The sequence below is a fragment of the Streptopelia decaocto genome, assembly GCF_964273445.1.
Source record: "Streptopelia decaocto genome assembly, chromosome: 5".
Lineage (NCBI taxonomy): Eukaryota > Metazoa > Chordata > Aves > Columbiformes > Columbidae > Streptopelia > Streptopelia decaocto.
This window is the reverse complement of record NC_138659.1, coordinates 57,569,145-57,590,174: the sequence shown is the minus strand read 5'-3', so window position 1 is coordinate 57,590,174 and position 21,030 is coordinate 57,569,145. Positions and strand designations below refer to the sequence as shown.

Genomic DNA, 21,030 nt, shown 5'->3' with positions numbered 1-21,030 from the left:
CCTGGGGGCTGCTGCAAGGCCACACTTCCCCCTCCCCATCCCCCCCACCAGTGTGGGGGGTGTCACAGCATGCAGAACCCACAGTCTCCCCCCCAGCTGACAGGGTAAACATGCTCCTCCTCCTGATTGGTATTCGGGGGACACGTCTCAGCCTGCCCCTTCCCCAGCCCCACTCCATCACCAACAGAAGAGGCTTTGTTGGGGAGCGCGAGGGGGTACAGCACCCTGAGTCGAGGAGACAACAGCTAAAACGTGGGCACGGTGACAGTGAGGACACTTGGCCTTTGCCTGGCAAGAGGAGGGGGATGCTGTTGGAGGGGCAAACTGGGAGAGAAATGCAGGATGCTGGGGAAGCAGGGAGGTTTGCTCCGAGGGGAGCTGTTCTCTGCTCTGACCTTGGCACCCAGCTCTTAGACTGTGGATCTCTGTGCAGGGACACCAGCATGTACGGATCTGTGCAAAGAGCAAAGGGGCAAGTGCCTGGGGACCTGAAGTGACCGTGCTCCGGCACAGAAAGATGAAAACATGACGCTGTGCCCGAAGCTTCCTTCCCACGTCAGCGGCTGCAGGCTCCCAGGCGCATGCCAAGCACATAGTCTGCAGAACAAGCACAAAACCTCTCTTGGGGGTAGTGAACCTCAGCCAAAGCCCCAACGGGAGTGGCCATGGGAGGACAGGTGAGTGACAGGCACAGGAAAGCCAGTGCACAGCCAGAACCAGCATACCACCACAGCAGGATTTCCAGAAGCCAACACGCAGGTAGGCACCAAAGATCCCCCCATCAGATCGAAACCAGGGCTCAGGCAGGTGAGTCCCTCCAGGTGGGAGGGGAGCAGAGCTGCAGCACCCACATCCCCCAGCAAGCATCCCCCCCCCACTCACACTTCCCCCCCAGCACAGCCACCCACCGCAGGGACAGGGGAACGCTCCCCCACCCAGCCGCCACCAAGCATGCATTTTTGTTCCATCGTTTCTTCATCTCTCCCTTTCCTATCTGGGGGTTTTCCCAGTGCAGCACCAAGAGGGACGGTCACTGGTACAGTCTTGCAAGCAACACCTCCCACACGCAGCCAGCCCCATCCGAGCAGGGCCTGGTTTGTTATTCCTTTCTCCGACAGCTCCTTTTTCACTTGTCACCCTGTTTTGCTACTACTCAGCTCACAGCTCCCTTCTGCCTGGTTGTGGTCCTCTCCTTCTTGAAGGATGCGATTTGCATTTTCTCAGGTTATTTAGCACTGCTCCATTTTTCCCCTGCCTGCTTTTCTAAAGGCAATTAGGGCTGGGTTTAGCCAGATGCAGGGATGGTGTGAGGAACCTGCCCCAGAGCTCACTGGAATGCAACCTCTCCTGCCTGGGCATAAAAACCTTAGGTGTGTTTTGCAACTCAGCTCAGAAGTTCCTCATCACCCAGATCTTTAAATACCCCTGGTCCAGAGGGTGTCTGGATCAGCCCCTGGTCTCTGTCTCAGCTCCCAGACAGAAGCAAGCAGAGAAGCATCACTACTCCTCTGCAGGCTCCAGCTGCATGAGGAGAGTCTCACAGGAGCATGACAATTCCCCCAGCTCCTACAGCATTTCTCGTGTCCCTGGCTCAGAAAGCCACTGGTCCTGATTGAGATGTTAATGCTGTTTCCAGGGAGCCCCTGCCCTTACAGATGGAGAGCAGCACCGCCGGCCCTTCCCCCTGGGCTTGGCTGCCAGCTCGGATGCAGCACAGTCTCCTCCACCATTTTTGCTGGCACGGGTCCGACAATAACCAATGGGCCACAGCCCATGTATTAAATCTTACTCCTTCTGGAGACAAGACCTTTTTCCCCTTACTCTCTGCTCATCCTCTCCCAGTTGCCACTCTGTGAGCATGGAGCGGCTGCTACAGCTTTTGGTGAGGGAAACCTCTGGGTAGCCACAGCGATACATCCAGCTGAGACCGCCCGTCCCCTCAGAGAGTATCTATCTCCACAGGGCTCCCCACAGCCAAACACCCGCCACTCCTCTCTTTCCTCATGCCAGCTCAGCTTCTCTTGGAGAAAACTGTTTATTTATAGCCATCCTGGCTGCCTTTAGCACATTTCGACAGCCCACGTCTTTGCCTCGCTGACGATGTTCCTGCAGGGTTTCTGTTCTCACGCTGCTGCTATGGCCATCCCGCCTCCTCTGTCCTCCTCACCTCACCCACCCAGCACTCCCAAAGGGGCTTAGAAACAGCTTCAGGAGGAGGTTTTAAGGGAAGGTAGGGAGAGAAGGGAGACAGGGCTACAAAATTCCTCTCCCATCCTTCCCAAGGGAGCAGAGAGAAGCACAAGGGCTTTGGTCCCTGCTCCCAAGGGAATCCCAAGGGGAATAAACAACTCCTGACAGCTCAGGAGAGATGCTGAAGTGAGGTCTGTCAGCGTCGCCCCTGGCTCCTGGCATGCCACAGGCTGCACCAGGGCACTGGTGCTGAGCCCAGGTGTGTGCAGCTGCAGGGCACCAGGGGACCAGTGCTGGGCAGCACAAGAGCAGAGGTCATCTTCTTGCCTGGGTGATTTTCCTCAATGTAAGGAAAGATCCATGTTTTCTCCTCAGCTCTCCACCTCGCAGGGGACGCGCTCTTCCCCAGTGAGCTGGGGGGGGACCCCAGCCCCCCCCAAAGCCCATGACGCTTTGTTCTTTCATCCAGTGCTGACAGTTTAATTAAACTCAGTTTGAGATGGGGTCACTGGGGTCACACATTCTCCAGCGAAACCTCAGATCAGCACCATTTCCAGCCACCGGGACTGCTTAATGAGTTATCCGCTCCTTGTGGCAGATATAAATAAGAGAGACCATGTGGAGAGTCCTCCTGCCAAGGTACTGGCACAGCTGCCCCCCATTCACCATCTCAGACCAAGAGGGGCTCTGGGGAGGCGTCAGCTCAATATTCCCAAATACCAAGGGGAGAACATTCCTCTCCAGCCACCTCACCTCCCCCACGCCCTCACCCGAGGTTTGCTTTCCGCTGGCCCTTTCCTGCCATTCCCCAGTTTATTTAAGCCCTGACGGATCAGGTTTAACTCCAACCCTTTCCATTATCCCAATGCACAAATGCTCTTTATAGCCAAGATCTGAGTAACTAATTGCAGCTCGAGTTGGGCTGGGAGACCACAAAGCACCACCAAGGTGGATTAAGCTTTGACACTCAGACCCATGAGGCAGACAAACAGCTCTCTATCCTGACCCCAGCCCAAGGCCCTCCTCCCTGTGCTTGTGAGATATTTCCATAAGGCTCAAGGTACAGTGGAACACTGCTCTGTGGGTATCACATACCCCACATTCAATAGACTTGCCTTAACCTGCTGCTGTGTTACTAAAGATGCACCAAGACTAAGGCTGGAAGAGGCTGGAGCATTCAGGCCAGCACCCAGGTACCCATCTAAGCAACCCCCACTGGTCCCACACCTGGCTTTCTGCCTCAGTTGCCACCCACCTGCCAAACCCAGCAGCCTCATTTCTCACATAAACAAATCTCAGCCCAACTTGCTCAGCTAGTTTCTGCTAATTCAGGACCTCCCAGTATTACAGTGCAAGAGCCCCAGTGGGACACGAGGACCTAGCAGGCACCTCAGGAGCTCCAGAAGCACACAGTGGGGAACCACAGTGGGCAGGGCAAGGGGAAGCCTGCACAGGAACTGCTTGCTGGAAATGATCTGGAGACCAGGGTCTACAAGACCATGATGCTGTAAGAGCTCTCTCTTCCCACCCCATCGTCCCAGTCTGACTCTAGGGCAGAGGGGGGCACTGAGCAGTGAGGCCACTGCAGATCCATTTCAGCAGTTAAATAAGTGCAAAGCCTGGTGGAGAGGCTCCAATTTCAGTTCAAGGCAAGCTGATTTCAATTTAGCTTAAACATGCTCCCCACTGACTCATATCCCCGTAGCGTGAGCCAGGTTTGCAGCAATTTAAGAGCATCGTCATGATCTCCTACACCAGCTGGACTAGCACGGGTCAAGATCTCACCTCCAGCTAAGCCAGCATGACAGTGTGGCTAGACAAGCTGTGCCCTGGGCACTCCCTGCCCTGTTGTCCACCCCGAACCACCCTTGGGCACCTCAGCAACGAGCAGTTGTGAGGAGATGGAGCAGAGGGTCATCTGTGGTGCTTTGCTGCCCAAACACAGCACCCGAGGCTCTTCCAGGGCAGCAGCTCCTGATGTGCTCCCTGGGCAGCCCCAGCACTGCACCCCTGCTGTCACTCATGCAGGCAGCAGGTGGGCTGCAGAAGAGGATGGCAGGAGGTTCAGTGTGTGTCCCCTCCCTCATCCCACAGCACGTCCCAGGGACCCTCTGCTCTGAGGATGCACCAAAGATCCTCAAGACACAGCGCTGCCTACAGCTGAAGAGCTGCAAAAATCTGAGCCCACTCACACAGCCCTGGGTTGCACAAGAAAAGCTCAGGGTGCTGGTGTACAGGCAGTGGTTGCCACAGCAGAGATGGCCAGAAAACAGTTTTAGGGCAGGGGAAAATTGGTTCAAAACAACCACCACATTGCAGGAAGTGACAGTAAAGCAACAGGCAGAGGTTGAAACACACCTGTGCATAGGGTGGCTGCAAGAAGCATCTTGCACACCTCTTCTCATCCACAGCAGTACACACGACCCCATACACACACCGTGGGGGTACACACAGCCCCATGCACACTGTGGCACAGCCCCAGCTCCACAGGAGCCCAGGGGCTGCAGAGGGTCACACCACACAGCCCACCTGGGAAGGTGCCCTTCTGCATCTCCCTGATGAATTGTTGGGGTCTGTTTTTTGAAAGACCGTGGTATTCAAATCTAGAGAAGATTAAAAGGGAAACATTAATGTTTGTACAATTATTCTCTTGGCCATGTTTTTTTTTTTTATGCACAGGGTGGCTAGAGGAGGATGGGCCCTTGCTGGCACCACAATATGGCACAGCTGAGCTCAACAAATGCCATTTGATAATTAATTGAACGCCTGTGCTATCAGCTGCCATTACCTAGGCCCATCTTTGGCGCTGGTCCACCACTTCACACATCCCACGCTGGCAACCCACATGGTGTTTTAACCCTTCATTACACCGCCTGGGGCTGGACGCCGGGACTGAGTCCCTGGCTCTGTCAGAGAAACCAGCATCAGCGCTGAGCAAAACAGCTCAGCCACAGCCTGCCTGTGCGGGCAGTGCTGTCTGGCCCTGACATGGCCATGCCGCTCCTGGCAATGTCTCAGCCCATTCAGTTATTTCATCCACTCCTGACCTGCTCCAGCAGGGATCTGGCATCCTCATTTCACAACTGACAAATAGAGATACAAGATAGACCTTGTGTCCCAGCCACAGCCTCCCAACTCCTATCCACTGCAAATCAGCCACAGGCTGTAAGCATCTTCTCTGAGCAATGCAGAGCACCCAACCTCAGTTTGGCAAGCACCCTCTGCTCCTCACAGACCCCTTCCCCATGTGCATCGTGCCTGACATAGGTGAGTGCCAGTAAATGCTTTGTTAAGAGGATTTCCTGCAGTTTGAACAATGCTGGCAGTGCCAATGGCACTGTTGCCCAATCAAAGCAGCCCCAGGCAAGGGAAAGGCAATATGGAAAAGAGAACATTTATCAAAACCCACAGCCCTCCCCAGGCAGCCTGCTGCTGCACGGACAGAAGAAGAAGAGCACAGGGATCTGCAGAGTTGGGGCTTGCATGACAGGAAATGGTCCCTGTGGGTGTTTCTGCAGGTGTAGGGGGACAGGAAGGGACAGAGGCAGGCAGAGCTGTGCGGGAAGGGAGGAGCAGAGTGAGGGGCTGGATCTGCCCCAGGCAGGGCTTTCCCCTCCTTCCCCAGGCTGCCCCAGACAACAGCAGAAAGGCAGCTCTAGAGTGGGGCCATGGGGCTCTCTGGGCCCTGCTGAGGTCTCTGGGCAGGATGTGACCCTCCAGGGATATCCTCTTTCACCCTCCCTTTGTGACAACCTGTGACAAAGCCTGTGACCTGCACCCAGAGAGGAAGCTGCATGGCTCACAGTGCCTCTGCACAGCCCAGCTCTGCGACACCAGCCCAAACCACCAGCACCTCCTGCCACATCCTCACGCACTGCAAGGGCTTCTAACACCAACTTTAACAGTACCGGTCTCAGGGCTTCTGCCAGGCAAAGCCAATTCCTGGATGTGCTGCACACTTGAGCTGCTCAGAAACGGGGTGCATTCCTCTGCCACACACCGGGAGCTCACTGAGACCAAACACCAGTAACCACAAGCACAAACCCCCAGAAGCAGCACCCTCTGGGATGCCAGTGCCGCCTCAAATCCCTCGGCGGTCCCATGAGCAACCCCCACGGGCACAAAAGGTACTCACAGCCGTGACAGCGCCTGGTTGTTCTGGAAGAGGAGCTCAGGCAGGGTGTGGAGCTGATTGCGGTTCAGCCGTCTGCAAGGAAGAAAGAAAGGGTCAGGGTTTCGGGGGCAAAGCAATCATCCTGCCTGCAACCCAGCTGGCAGCTCTGGGCTCAGCTGGGGCTCTTTGGCTCACTCAGAGGGGCCATTAAAGCAGAGCATCCCACCTGCTGAGGACACCCCTGTCCTGCTCACATACTCCAAGGCAGGGGCAACCAACAGGGTATTAATAGATTTACAATATTGTAATTACACATAGACAGGACTCTGAGCTGTTAACTGCTGACTGCTACTTAACTGTGCTGTTAGCCTGCTGCTTGTTCAGCTCCTCACATTTGCATGAGCAGCTCAGGATTTTTAAACTGCTGAGCTATTTTACTGAGTACTGGACTGGAACTTACAGCTTTCTCACTAAGGCACAGGACACAGCTGATAGCAGCGAGAGTGATTTGTGTTTAACCTGGCCCTCACCTCAAAAGCATTAGAAAGGACTTTAGGATCTATAGAAACAGAAATAGGTTTGCTTCCCACACTATAAAATACCAGCAGAGAAGCTGTTTGAAGTCAGGCAGCACCAATACATTATGGTTTAAGGGAAAAAAAGAAAGGATGCTCTCTGCAACTAAACCCGGCTGCCTCTTGCCGACCTGCCTCCATGCCCAGGCACTCACAGCCGCTCCAGCTCCTTCATGTCGTCAAACGCCCCACGCTCCACCGTGCTGATCTGGTTTTCCATTAGCTGCCTGTGGAGAGAAGGGGTCAGCTTTCTGGAAAGGTGGTCCCCAGTGCCCTTGGCTCACTGGTGGTGTCCCCAATGCTCCTGCAGACCCAGGGCCACCTCATTCCCACCAACCCCTCAATAAAACCTGGACTTCTTCTCCCCACTGCCCCGCTGGTGGGAAGCCCACCATGCTCAGCCCAAAGCAGATGCCCTCCAGCCCCACCAGCAAAGGGCTCAGCATCATCTCTACCAGCCCCACGAGTGGCTGTGAGCCGAGCACAGCGCCCACCAAGGTCGGGGCGACTGGCCCCTCACTGGGAACTCACAGGACGCGGAGCTGCTTCAGCCCAGCGAAGTCATTCTTGTTGATCCGCGTGATGTTGTTGCCATTGAGCTCCCTGCAGAGAGAAGAGACAGAGATCAGCGAGGAAGCACTCAGGAGGTGGCCAGGCACTGGGGCTCCCCAATAGCTTCTCACAAAGGGCAGACAGAGCCCAAAGGACTGCAGTGGCTGCTGCATTTCTGTGCTCCTCACCAGGAATGGCAGAGCTGCCTGCTGGCTCCAGAGAGGACCTCATCCTCAATGACCAGCAGTGCTGGACACACAGAAGTCTGGCTGGCCAGGAATGGGTAAGCTGGCATCTTTCACAGACCATAAAGTAGAAAGGGGCAGGGGCTGCCCGTCTCCCCCATCTCCCTGTCCCCACATTGAATGCCTCCCTTCGGACAGAAGCCACAGAGCCATCAGCAGTGCAATAAGCAGCCCAGCAACACCAGCAGCTGCCTGGCTGGATGCACATTACCCTGCTCTGGAAATGCAGCAAACACCTGGTAGGGTCATCCTAAACACACAGAGCAGCTTACAGAGGGCAGCGTTAATAAGAAAGCAAACAACCATCCCCAGAAAGCAGGATCCCTCCAGACACCCAGCTGCTGGTCACCCACATGCATTACAACTAGTTCAGTGCACAGCCATCTCACACCTGCCAGGAGAATAAGCCACACTTCAAGTTTCACCTGCCAAGAGACACTTGTACATGACAGGCTGCTTCTCCTGACACTGCTCTCTCATGCAAAAGCCCTCGGTGACTGCAGGGAAAGGCACTCCAGCCAGAAGGGAGATGCTGTCCCAGCTTGCTCACCCCACTGGTGGAAATAAGGGGAGGGGGCAGCCCGTGGGGTGTCTACACCAACCCCATGGCTGCTGTCCTGCTAAGGCTCTGCTCTGCACACTATAAAATACCAGCAGAGAAGCTGTTTGAAGTCAGGCAGGTAAGGTGTTCCCCACTGCTGGACCCACACCTGGCAGGGACTCTTCTCCCAGCCTGACAGCTCCTCCTGCCACGCTCTCCAACGTGCCCCTGCTAGGATTATCCTGCTTTAAAATGCAGAGATTTTTGCCTCCCAGCCTCAGCTTTGCAGCGCCTTTCCTTATCATGGGCTGTGAGCACTGTAGGGAAAGGTGGACCATCAGCTCTGGGACCCACAGCCTGCAGAACTGGCGGCCCCTGTGCAGCACCCCATGGCAGGACACAGCCAATCTGCCCATAGCATGCTTTGGGGATGAATGGTGCTCGTGCCAACGCACAGCCCAGGGAGGGCTCCCATGCTGGACTCCTGCTACCTGCACTGAATGCAGACACATAAAGATGAAGCAAACTACAGGAGGGGGTGGCAGTCAAGGGAAGGACGAGCTGCTGGAGCCAGGGCAGGGGAGGGGCAGGAGGCTGTCCCCCCGGAGCAGGTTGCAGTGCCCAGACAGGACACCAGCACCCAGGGCTCTACAATCCCCCAGCCCCGGCAGTGGGACCGCGGAGCAGGAATGCCCCACGACACACGAAGGGCTGAATACAAAGTCCATCACTACCATCCGGAGGCAAAGCCCCCTTTCCCCGGGCCCTTCGGCCACGCGAGGGGCCGAGGGCAGCGCCGGCTGGCCCCGGAGCCGCCGAGCAGCGTGCGAGGCCGCCGGGCGCAGCCGCGCACCCCGGGGTGCTGTCATTGTCCTGCTGAAACGGCTGATAATGGCTAATGAGTTCCAGCTCGCCATCATAGCCTCGTAATTACACTGCTATTCAGCGCCCGAGATTGCCGAGCTCCTGCCATTATCCAGCCGTGTGTGCCTGTGCTGGGAAGGAGCGGGGGAGAGCACGTTACTAGGACACAGATGAATGCAAGCGGGGAATGAATAGCGGCTTCTCAGCCCCTGCGATTAAACGGAAACCCACGCTCCGGCTCTGCAGCCCCCCGGCTCGCCCGGCTCCCTGTCCGGCCAGCGAGCACATCTGGCTCCCGCGGATGGGGCTCCAGCCCACAAAGTTGCACCCTGAGGGGCTCCCTCCTGCCCCTCTTCCAGGGAGCAAAGCCCACAGCCAAGCTGTAAATCCCGAGGTGCTGGAGTGGGTCATGCATTTTAGGGGCATCCGTCATCACAGGAGGAGTGCCTTGGTATAGAATCGTAGAATAGTTTGGGTTGGAAGGCACCTTCAAAGCTCATCTAGTCCAACACCCCTGCCACGAGCAGGGACATTTTCAAACAGATCATGTTGCTCAAAGTCCCATCCAGCCTGGCCTTGAATGTTTCCAGGGATGGAGTATCTACCACCACTCTGGGCAACCTGTGCCAGTGTTCCACCACACTCATCGTAGAAAATCTCTTCCTTTTGTCTACTCTGGATCTTCCCTCTTTTAGTTTGAAACCATTACCCCTTGTCCTATTGCTACAGGTGCTACTAAAAAGTCTGTCCCTGTCTTTCTTATAACCTCCTTTTAAGTATTGAAAGGATTACACATAGACATGTGCCCACCTTGTGATGGACCACAGCTTTGGGGACAGCTAAGGGCAGGGAGAAACCCCAGCTTCAGGTGTTTTTCCCCAAGTGTCCTGAAGAGTCCTTGCAAAAGCAGAATGTCTGGAAGCTTCCCATGGCTGGGCTGGAGGCCAAATTGGAGGTAACAGCACCCATCCGAGCTCCTGGCAAGGGAAGGTCCCTGGCAGGCCTCCCATATCACCTTCTTTTAAACATACATAACATTACTCTGGCTGCAAAATTTAAGTGGAAGTTAGGAAATCTCTAGTTCTGCAGAGGGACAGAGCAGAGAAGTTTGATTTAAAAACTGCTTAACCTGAAAGCCAAGATTTATACCTCAGCCTGCAAAGCCCAAAGGTGGGCTTGGACACCTCTGGGGTCCTCTGAGCATTAGCACCCCAGAGGGAGAGCACAGGCAAAGCAGCGTGGAGACACACAGAAACACCAAACAGCCATGGACTAGACATGGCCAATCCCCCCACATGACAAAACCAGGCTCTGCTCTCTCTCCCAGGCACCTTCTGGGACAGCACAGCCTGAACCCAAAGACTTTTCAGCACAAGGTACAGGCAGGATGCAACTGTGCTGCCCACCCCAGGCTCTGCTCACTGAGCATCCTCAGGGTGTGCCAGCACTGGGGCTGGTGGCTGTTCGTGGGCAGGGCAGTGTCCCGGGGCCCCTTTGCAGCCTCACTCCTTCAGGGACTGGCCCTGTGTCCTCCCTGACAACTGCTCTCAGCATCCCCCCTTGCCTTTGTTCGGGTAAATGATGGCCTTTGCAACCAAGATGGAAACGAACAGCAGGTAAAGCTAATTTGTAAGGATGCCGAGGGCAACACTGCTATTTAACTTTGTGACATTTTCTCCCCTCTAAATCCCCTTCAGTTTCTCATGGAGATAAATTACAGTCTGCTGTGCCCAGAAAGCTGGATCCCTGCTGCTCAGCTCCTCACCCGCTGCCTCCATGCCCTTTCCTAGTGAAGCGAAACACCCTGCCCTGCCCCACACAGCAGAGCTTCAATAGGACTGATGTGTCTGGGGAGCTGCCTGGCAGATTGGTTGCATTTCTGGACTGTGATTTGAAAGCAGAGATGTAGGACGTGCTCTTCCTCCGTTAATCCATAGGTTTTAATGCCAGAAAGCACTATCATGTTCATTCAGGCTGCCCTCCTCTGCCCCTCTGCACCCCACATCTCACACTGCCACTGGAGAGGCAGTGACTTCTCATTTGCAACCTTCAAGTTTCAGAAACAACCCTCCCATTTCTCCTTGGGAAGAGGAAAGCCGTTAAAACAAGCAGTCCCTTTGCTCCTTTGCTTGTGGATCATCCCACTCCCAGATGGGATGTCTGTGCTGCAGCAGGGTTTGTTAGACTGGATTTGCATAGTCTGCGTTTATATTTGGTTTCTAGCTTTGGATGGCTTATTCCATTCCCAAGGGGTCTGATGCGTCTTTTCCTTTTGCAGGGTTTGGAGCTACACTAACTCAGTAACAACCTCAGAGAGCGCAAATGCTGAGAGGTAATTTATTAAATACAGCCAACATGAGTGATATTTCCCTGGGCGCTGATTTATCAGGAGCGGGAAGGGGAAGGAGCAGACAGCACAATCCCACTATCCATACTCTGTTGCAAAGCATCAGCTATTTGGCACACACGTGACTCCTGTCCTTGTGTTCTGCTCTGCTCTCCTACCAAGGCACAAATCTGAACCACTGTGCTCCCCAAACTCCCGCTTTTAAGAACACAGAGGGAAAGTCTGTGATGCAAAACCCTGCATTTGCACGCACAAGTAGAGAAACTCGTCCCGGCCCCACCAGCACCAGCACAGAGCATCACCCACAGCACCCAGGCAGGGGCTGGCATAGGAGGGGTCCGTGCCAGCAACGCCTCCAGCCGTCTGGGCTCCCGCGGGCCCTGCTCTGAGGGCTGACGCTGGCCCGGTGCCTGGTGAGGCCAGCAGTGGCACCGTTGGTGCAATGCATCCCTCCCTCCATGGTCCTCATCACCCTGCTCTCGGCTCAGAGCACCAGCCCTTAGGGACTCGGCTCCCCTCCCAGCAGCTCCGTAAGCCCTTGTCCCAGAGCCCTGACCCCAGCTGGAGCCACCAGTGCCAGATAATGATCAGAGAAGTGGGGAAATGAAGGCTGCAAGGTCACAGACCCCACAGCAGTGTCTCTGCAGCCCTCCATCAATCCTGACAGACAGGTACACAGATCCTTCAGGGACAGGGACTGTGCCCTACTCCAGCGTGTCACTGCTCCTGCCTCAAGGACCATTTCCAAAACTCCGACTTGAACCCTTCTCACTGCAGATGAACCCCATCCCTGTCTGGTCACCAGAGGGCAGAGACAAGGCTGCTCCCTTGCCCATGTCAGTCCCTCCTCCCTGCCTCATTCCCCCCAGTGAGCCCCCAGCCCCAGGGGTGCAGCCCTCCCCCAGGGCCTCTCTGCCTTGCGGGGGCAGGACCTGCTCAGCTCACGCTCCCAGCCCACATCGTGCTGTTGGTGATTCTCTCCCACCAAACCCCTTCCTTGAGTTCCCAGGCAACAGCAACATTTTTGTCGGCCCATTCCTCCTGTTCACCAAGCCCACTGTGAAATTTCAGCCTGTCCTTCAGCCCTCTTGCATCTCTCCCAGCCTGATGGCATCTGCCAATGCCATAAGAAGCTCATGTCCCATCACACAGACTGCTAATGGAAACAGACGAGGCTCAGACCCCAGACTGACCCCTCTGCACTCAGCACTGGGGGACAGAGCAGCTGCAACCTTTCATCCTATACTTTTATTGCATTTTTCAAGTCTTCTGAAGATTTCACCCAGCTGCTTGAACATAACTGAGTCCCGGCACAGGCTCGTGGGGAGCTGCCCAAGCAGGGACAGGCAGGGCAGAGCGCTTCCCAGTCCAGGGAGAGCTGGTCCCCTCCAGCACCAGCACGGAGGGATGCTCAGCACACCTGCTGGGGTGAATGCCTTGCCAGCACTCCCTCCCCCTACCAGATACCTGCAGGGTGTTGTGTCCAAAAAGGAGAGCTCCAAAAGCAGTTATGTGCTATTTGGGGTCATCTCAGAATAACTGCCCTTAGCTAAAGGGAACCCAGCCCTGAGCACAGCATTGGCCCCCAGAGCATGGGATGCTCTGTAAGCTTTTATGAGGTACTAAAGCAGGTTAGCATCACAATAAATTTTTAAGCGTTACAAACAGCATCGATTGTGCGAGTAACGGTGAGGATCTGGAAGGCTTTCTGCTCTTCCTAACTTCTCTCTGGGGTTTTCATGCCACAACCATTAGCCGCTCTCACTTAGAGAGTGCTATACACTCGTGCAGCATTGTCGTGTGTCACTTTTAGGTCAAAAATAAATAAAAAACCTTGCTCAACCCCGATGTGAGAGAGAAAAGGCAGCAGTTTGTTTCTGTTTCATAAATGCAGAAACGGAGATTCAGATTTACCTGGATAGCCTCAAAATTGGGCTTTTTTGTGCTGTGCTGACTGACCTGGCAAGGAGGATGGCTGATCCTATGGCTCCTCTGCTTCCCAGGGCATGGGAGGCAGCCCAACCCTCAGGCTTCGTCCTGCCACTCAGCAGATCGAGGTCCAATCCACCCTGCATCTTCCTAGCAAATCCTCTTTGCTCATCCCTCCTGGATCAACTCACAGCAGGGACAGGAGGACAAGTGCACCCAAACGGCTCAGTTACAGGTTGCCGGCTCAACCCCAGACCAGCTGGATCTCCTGGAGCATCCCATTTTAGAGCTGGAGCTTCCTCCCAATGAGAAATATCTGGAGCCTGGAGCTTGCATCTCCCCCACTCTTGGTGCCCAGGGCTGTTCCTCAGCTGCATCGCTTAAAAAATTAATCTTCCCATTTTTCTGATCTTTCTCCTCCTAGCAGCCTCTCTCCCCCATAGGACACTTGCCTCCACTATTTTGAGCAGCAAATGCATCCAAAATGCATGGCAGGAAAACAGCTACTCAGCACAGCTTCAGAAGCTCTATGTGACAGGGAGGCCTGAGGTGGTCCTGGGGGGGGACAACCTGGGACCGACCCTTCACCGATGCCACAGAGAAAGACTTTCCATCCCACCCCATTCCCTTCGCGCTTCCAGCAGCACCTCAAACCTAATGACCAGGCTGCAAACGATCCCTTCTCACTGCCCACATTGCTAATTGCAGCCTGGCACCACAGCAGGAAAACCGCTCGCCGCTGCAGCCATCCCTGGCTGTCTCCCGTGTGGGGACAGGGATCAGCTGCTGGATGTGACCTTGGCATTACCCGTGCTGGAAGCCTGCTGGGGAGCAGTGATCTGGGTCTGACATCCCCTGGGATGGTGCCATTTGCTAACATACAACTGTTTTTTATTGCCTTTTAGAAAAATATCCACAGAAGCATCACTTTGCCTTTCAGGTTTTATGAAAGGTTATTTTGGTAGCAATAAAGATAAAGGGGATGCATTCACAGCACTAAGTACCTCTGAAGCAGGCACGGAACCATGAAGGGCTCAGATGTAAGACAAAGACAACTCCTGGGTTGCCCCCCTCGCCCTCCCGTGCATGCACACATGAACACACGTACACATGCACACACGCACATACACACATGCACACGTCCTGCTCCAGCGTTTGCCTTGCCTGCCCACACCAGCTCCCTGGGGAGAAAATGGGAGCAAGAATGGAGAAAAGGCCCCTCTCACCACAGGGTCATGTGTCATACACTTTTCCCTGGACAGGACACCCTTCCCTTGCCCACACTGCCTCGGTGGTACCCTGAGACCAGTCTGTCCCCTGGGCTGTGGGCTCTGCTCCCACACAGGGGTCTCTTGAGTATCCTTTCCATTTCACAGCTGCCTCACTCCTTTGCTGGCTGGAGGTTCAGCAGGAAACAATGAAGCAGGGGAGCATGAAACTCAAAGCAAATGCGGGTTCCGTAATGAGCCGGCTAGACAGTTTATATGTGTGTGTGTGCGCACCGGGTGCTCTCCTGCACCAGCACCGCTGCCACCATGCCCAGCACACGGCTGCAGCAGCAACGGTGTTTGAAAGTGCACATGAGGGACTCACAATTACAGCCAGGAACAATTCCCTGTCCTCTCTCCTAGTGAGGTGAGGAATTGCCAGCGGCACAATGCATCACCCCCGAGGAACAAAGTGGCAACACATTTAAGGCAAAAAATATCTATTTTAAAAGATGCAATAAAACAGAGCCAGGGAAGGGTTTATAGGGAAGCAATTGCTGTGCAGGGTGAGAAGTGGTCACCAGAGGCCAATCTACCTGGCTTTATTGCCTGTACCGGTGACTTTTCCCAAGCAGGGCACAATAGATCCTCTGCTATCAGCCTCAGCTCCAGTTAATACAAACACAACACAGTTTTTTAAACTAATATTTTTCCAGCATGCAATTCCATGGAGAGCAAGAACGCAGTGTTACCATGGCGATATATAGACAGCATCTGCCTTGGACGTAGCTGAAGGGAAAAATTGGAATAGAATTGCAAATTTCCTCTGTCCGCTAAGGCTCCCAAGGAAGCCACTGCAGCAGGCTGAGCGGGCTGCCTTCCCCGGCCAGCCCACATCCTCCCAGTGCCCAGCACTAGCTCTCCAGAGAGCCAAAGGCAGCAGGGCCAGCCAAGCACTGCCCTGGCTGGAAATCAGTCCTGCATCCCACCCCAGAGCTTTGCAGAGCCTGCACGCTCCCTCACTGCCCCTGCAGCCAGTCTGCTCAGTTGCAACACCAGACACTTGCCCAGGTACCCCTGGAGAGGGACAGGTTGCCCCTCCCAAGGTACTTCCTAAGAATTCGTGTTCCCCAAAGCACCACCAGGAGACATAGAGCAATAACTGGTGTCAAATACACAAGCACTGCTGTGATACACCAGCTTTGGTGCTGCAAGACATTTTGATCAACCAGCTAGAGGGAGAGGCATGTGCATGAATTAAACACACGCTGAACAAGAGCTGGCTGCTGTAATTTCGGCAGAGGATGGTTAGGCAGTGTACGAGTGTGCCTCTGGTGTGGCTGCCCTGGCATCGAGCTCCTGTAGCCAAGGGCTAGAGGTCAGCACCCCTTCTTCCCCCTGCCAAGAGGCTGGGTGGAAGAGCACACAGGCAGGGGAGACAGCAGAGCTGGCTGCAGTCTGGATGAGGACCATTTCAGCACAGGCAAATCCCAGGTTGGGGAAACAAGGCTAACAGGAGCCACGTGCAATGCTGAGGCCAGGGACCCTGGAAGGGAGAAGAGGGAGACAAGGGGTTACAGCAATAGGGACCCCCAAACCCAGGTCTGCTGCCCCCCATGTGAGGGGAGAGTGGCATAGCACAGCCAATAGTGAGATGGGTGTTGTTCAGCCCACCACAGTGGAGACAAAATGGGTGAGTGGGACAATTATCAGCTATGAGCTGAGAACTTCAAAAGTAGGGCGAGTGCAACACCATCCAGCTCAATTCATCTCCCACAAGCAAAGAGCTGGGCTGGAAGCAGCCACTTGAAAGTGGCAAATTTGCACCGATCCTGTCAGCATGGGGAGAGTGACCCAGTGCCCCAACAGGACAGACTGCTCTTCAGAGGAACCAAGGAAGGAAGGAAGGAAGGAAGGAAGGAAACTGTTCCCTTCTCCCACAGCTCTCCTTCAGCATCTGAGACCTGAGGTACCCCTGGGAGCAAATAACACTGAAGTGCTGGAGGATTATCACCCTGTCCTGCCTACCATGCCTTCAGGACCTGCATTATCACATTTGCCAGAGGCATAGGCAGGAGCACAGGCAGCCGTGCAAAACACCCAGAGATGATGCTGCTTCCTCCCTTGCTGCAGCGTAAGCCTCTCCAACCCATGCCTGATCCAGGCTGGGTGGGATGTGAGCACCCCTTGGTATTTACATCAGGTTGCAGACTAGAAGGCACTTAGGGAACAATGTGCTGTGCTTTGGTGCAAGGAAAGAGGGTTTCGCTGTTCCCCCCCACCCAGCTACCATTCATTCTCCTAGACACATCTCCAGCCCTTACCCTGTACCAACAGCACAGCACTGGGGAGACATCACAGGGGAAACCTTCGAGCAGCAAACAAGATAATTTCACCTCAGCCCATGATTCTCCAAAATTGCAGTGACTCTGCAAGGGAAATAATTCCCTCTTCTTCAAAGGAAAACAGTGGTTTTCAAAAGCAATGGAGCTTAAACCTTGCCACAGGATGCTGCTGTCTGAGTCCCTGTGATGACTCCAGCACTGTCAGCACATGTGGCCACAACAGCGGTGCTGCCCCATCCTGGAGTTCAAAACCCTATCACCATGGGGCTCAGCCAGCTGGAAGACTGGCACTGTGGGACACAAGGTGAGCTCAGCATCACTCATGCTGCATGTCCTGGGGCTTGGGGAAAGAGCTGAGCAGCGAAGGGCAGCAGTAAGGGTCTGCTGGGTTCCCAAAGAAAGTCATCCCTTGGAGAGAGCAAATTCCAAGCACAGACCCTGCTGCAAGCTCCCCTGCAGCTGCTTGCTCTGTCAAGGAGTGAGACGTTGGAGATGGGGAGGTTGCAGCCTCTTTACAGGGAACTCAAACTCACAAACTGTTACAGCAGGAAAATCACTGCTCAGTGACAGACCTGCTCTGCACTGCACTTCAAGCACCTGCTAGGGCGCGCAACACAGCGGGAAGTAGTTATCCAGCAGCCAACACCCATGAGAGAGCAGCATGTCTAGCTCGCCCCAGCCAGCACATCCAGATGCGTAACTATACAGAAAACCCAACATCACCGAGTGGCAGCAGCCACAGAGGACAGGCTCAGTGGAGGCAGAACAGGAGACTGCAGAAGGACCTGCTCTCAGAGGGGCAGAGATGTCCTGCGGGACAGGAGTGAGACACCCACTCTAGGGCATCCTCTGTCAGTCTACTCCAGCATCATCTCATCTGAGCGGTGCTGAGCACCTGCTCAGTGGGCAGAGGTGGTGGCTTGCTATCTGTGTTCCCTAGCGCCCTGCACCCGGGTGCGTGGAAAGCAGATGCTGTGGAGCCCACCGAGCTCCCCGAGGGGCATAAAGGGCCAGTGCACACAGGAGTGGCTGTGCACAAATCTTCCTCTCCATCCTGGGCATGGAGGAAAGGTGGATTCTGTCTCTGAGCTCAAAAACCAGCTCTATGGGACTGAAGCTCACAGCAGCCTGGCTGTTGTGCTGGGTAATAATCATTTGTATGAGGATAATTATGGCGGGAGAAGGAAAACTCCACTTAAAGCAGTGTCCCACAGAGCTCCCAGTGCTGCATGCTGGGTGCAGCCCTGGCAGCTGCCAGACTGCCTGCAGTCCCTGCCCATGGGGCCTCTCCCCAGCTGCAGCCAAAGGGCACATTCACACCCCAGTAGCCAGAGGCAGAGGAGCATAGGGGCAGGAGGAGCCCCATGTGTGTGACTGTCCCGGGTCACATTCTGCCCTGAGGAAGAAGCAGCCCAACACTGCCCTGTGTTGCACGGGGGATGTTGGGCTGCATGGCTGGGGCTGGAGGGGACTACTATGCTAACAGGCTCCACTGCAGTCCCTGGGATGGGGCACCCTCTGCCCTTGAGTGGAGGGGAAAGACTGGGGACAGCTCAGCTCTCCTCCCAGGACTGCGGACACCAGCAGCAGTTTGAACACATTCAGCTCATGACCCTTTCACCAGAGCAGGGACCTGCTGCAGCTAGAGGACCCTGAAGCAGGGAGACATGCCTACAGCAGAGGGGTACCCTGCTCAGGGGAGCTCAGCGCACACTGTAGCACTCTTGCAGCTGGCTGAACCACGACTGTGCTCCATGGGAGAAAGCTTTCATTATGGGGTTCAGCTGAGAGACCCAAGGACTAGCCCCAATACCCCCGAGGATGTGGCAGGGGCTGTGATGAGCAAGGAGGTGCAGGGACAGGAGACTGGCAGGGCTAGGTGAGCTGTGCGCACAGCTGGAGGTTGGTCACACCAAGAGGATCCCAAGCAGATTCCCAGCACAACATCCCCAGGAGGGCTCACCAGGGACAAAGGGGTGCCCAGCACAGGTAGGGGCTCAGGGTGGTGGGGAGCCACAGGCAATCCCTCCAGCTGTGTGGGTGCCCCATGACAAGTAACAGCAGGAGCAGCCACACACCTGCCTGTGGGTGCCATGGGGTATGCAGCCCCACACATGCAGCCCATTCCGGGCTGCCCCAGTGCAAATGCCCCCCACCGAGCAACCCAGCCCCACTTCGAGTGCTTACACACTCACTGACACACACAAGCTCGTGCACATGCAGCACCCCTTGCACATGCAGCACCCCTTGCACACCCCTCCCACAGATGAAGGGCTGCACACGCACCCCACCCCAGCGGGCTCTTGTATACGCACCATTCCCCTCCTCAACGGGCTATTGCACCCACTTCATGGAGGGGATGATGCACACACACACACCCGATAGGCTCTTGCACACGTGTCCCCTGGATGGGCACTTTTACACACACACAACTTACCTGCTGAACAGGACGCTGCATATGCACCCACCCCCCCAGGTTGTTGCACAAGCACCTTTTGGGGAGGCTTTTGCACATGCCCCCCCCCCGGGCATTTGCGCAAGTACTCCCCTTTACAGACATAAGCAACCCCCTTGGATAGGCATTTGCACACCCCCCAGACAGGCTGTCGCACACACACGCCTCTACGGACAGACTCTTGCGCACGCATCCCCTGACGGGCTCTTAAACACGCATACCCCCGCCGGGCACTTCCCACACTCCCCACACGCTTTTGAACGCGCACCCCCCAGGACGAGCCCTTGCACCCCGACACGGGCCGTTGCACACACGAGCGGCGGCCGCTCCCACCCGCGCCGCTCCGGACAAAGCCCGGCGGTACTCACAGGCGCTCGGTGCCGCGGGGGATGCTCTTGGGCACGGCGCGCAGGGCCATGCCGTGACAGTCCACCGTGGTGCCGCTGCAGGCGCAAAGCGGCGGGCAGGCGGCGGCGCGGCCCCGGCACAGCGCGGCGCACACCAGCAGCCAGGCAGCGGCCCGCAGCCCCGCGGGGACCCCCGCCGCGCCCCCGGGGGTCGGGGCCGCCATGGCAGCGGACAGCGGGGTTAGGCGGCGGGGTCACTAAGCATCACCGGGAAGCGGGGCTGGGTTCGGCACGGCTCGGGTACGGTTTGGCTGCGGGGCGAAGAGCCCCGTCGGCGCACGCACACCCACCCTCTCGCCCGCCCTCACTGCCGCCCCATCCCGCAGCCCAGGCACAGCCTCCGCGCTGGCTCCTCCCTCCCGCCCTGCCCGCCCCGACGGGCCCCCCCGCTGCCACCACCGCCCCTCCCCGCGCCCCCGGCTCCGGGCAGGGCGCCGGCACCCGGAGCCGTCGGGGCTCTGAATGGGCCCGGCCGGGCAGCAAGGTGGGCTCCGGCTCGGTGTCCCCACCCGGGACTGCTACGTTGGCCCGCGGGGCAACCGACCCCCGCCCCCCCCGCGAGATGGCTGCGGGATGTCGGGGTGCAACAAGGCGGGCGGGGAGCGTGTGGGCAGAGGCACCCCGGAGTCTGGCAGAGACCGGAGAAACACCTGCGAACGGAGCGGCGGCAGGCAGAGCATTGTCGCCCTCTCCTCGGAGGGTGCCAGAAGGTTTTGCATCCCCCGGTGTGCTCCAGGCACGCCCGGCCTCCCTCCCACCCGGCAGCCTGGAGCCCCAGCCCCACCATGCAGAACCCAGGTGAGGCACAGAGTCGCAGCAGATCACGGGGACCACACAGCGGGCTGGCACTGGTTAGCTGGGAGCATTTGGAGATGCAACTCTGCTTTGCTCTTTCCCTCCCTGACACAGACAGCAGGTTCTGGAGTTCTGGCTGTGGCATTAGCTATGTGCTTTCCCACTCCAGTGGAATATCATAATATCAAAGACACCAAAATGTCTTTGTGGCTAACCCACACAGAAGTATGAGGCAAAATATACCTATTTCAATACAAGAAAAAAAGCGAAGCCAAGAAATCCTGTGAGCTTGGCCCCCAATGTGACATCTCAGAAATTAGAGCCTTGCATTCATTTTATTACCTACCATTTTCTCCTGAGGTCTGCAAATGCAAAGCAGGAGGGTGTAACCAGGAGGGCTGGTCACCTGTTTTAGTAATGACACCCAAAACACTTATAACCCCATGGCTCCAAGAGCTGAGTC

The 21,030-nt window shown here is 56.0% G+C and overlaps 1 protein-coding gene across 1 annotated transcript in view; it reads right to left on the bottom strand.

Moving 5' to 3' along the window:
* Positions 1–19,936, bottom strand: part of SLIT1 (slit guidance ligand 1) — a gene marked incomplete at its 5' end in the record, with an annotated part of 62,716 nt that extends 42,780 nt beyond the window's left edge. The window contains 4 exons of the mRNA XM_082053824.1: positions 6,326–6,397; positions 7,035–7,106; positions 7,411–7,482; positions 19,734–19,936. Coding sequence (XP_081909950.1) covers positions 6,326–6,397; positions 7,035–7,106; positions 7,411–7,482; positions 19,734–19,936 — 419 coding nt within the window. The remainder of the gene's footprint in view (positions 1–6,325; positions 6,398–7,034; positions 7,107–7,410; positions 7,483–19,733) is intronic.
* Between the last annotated feature and the right edge of the window lie 1,094 nt (positions 19,937–21,030).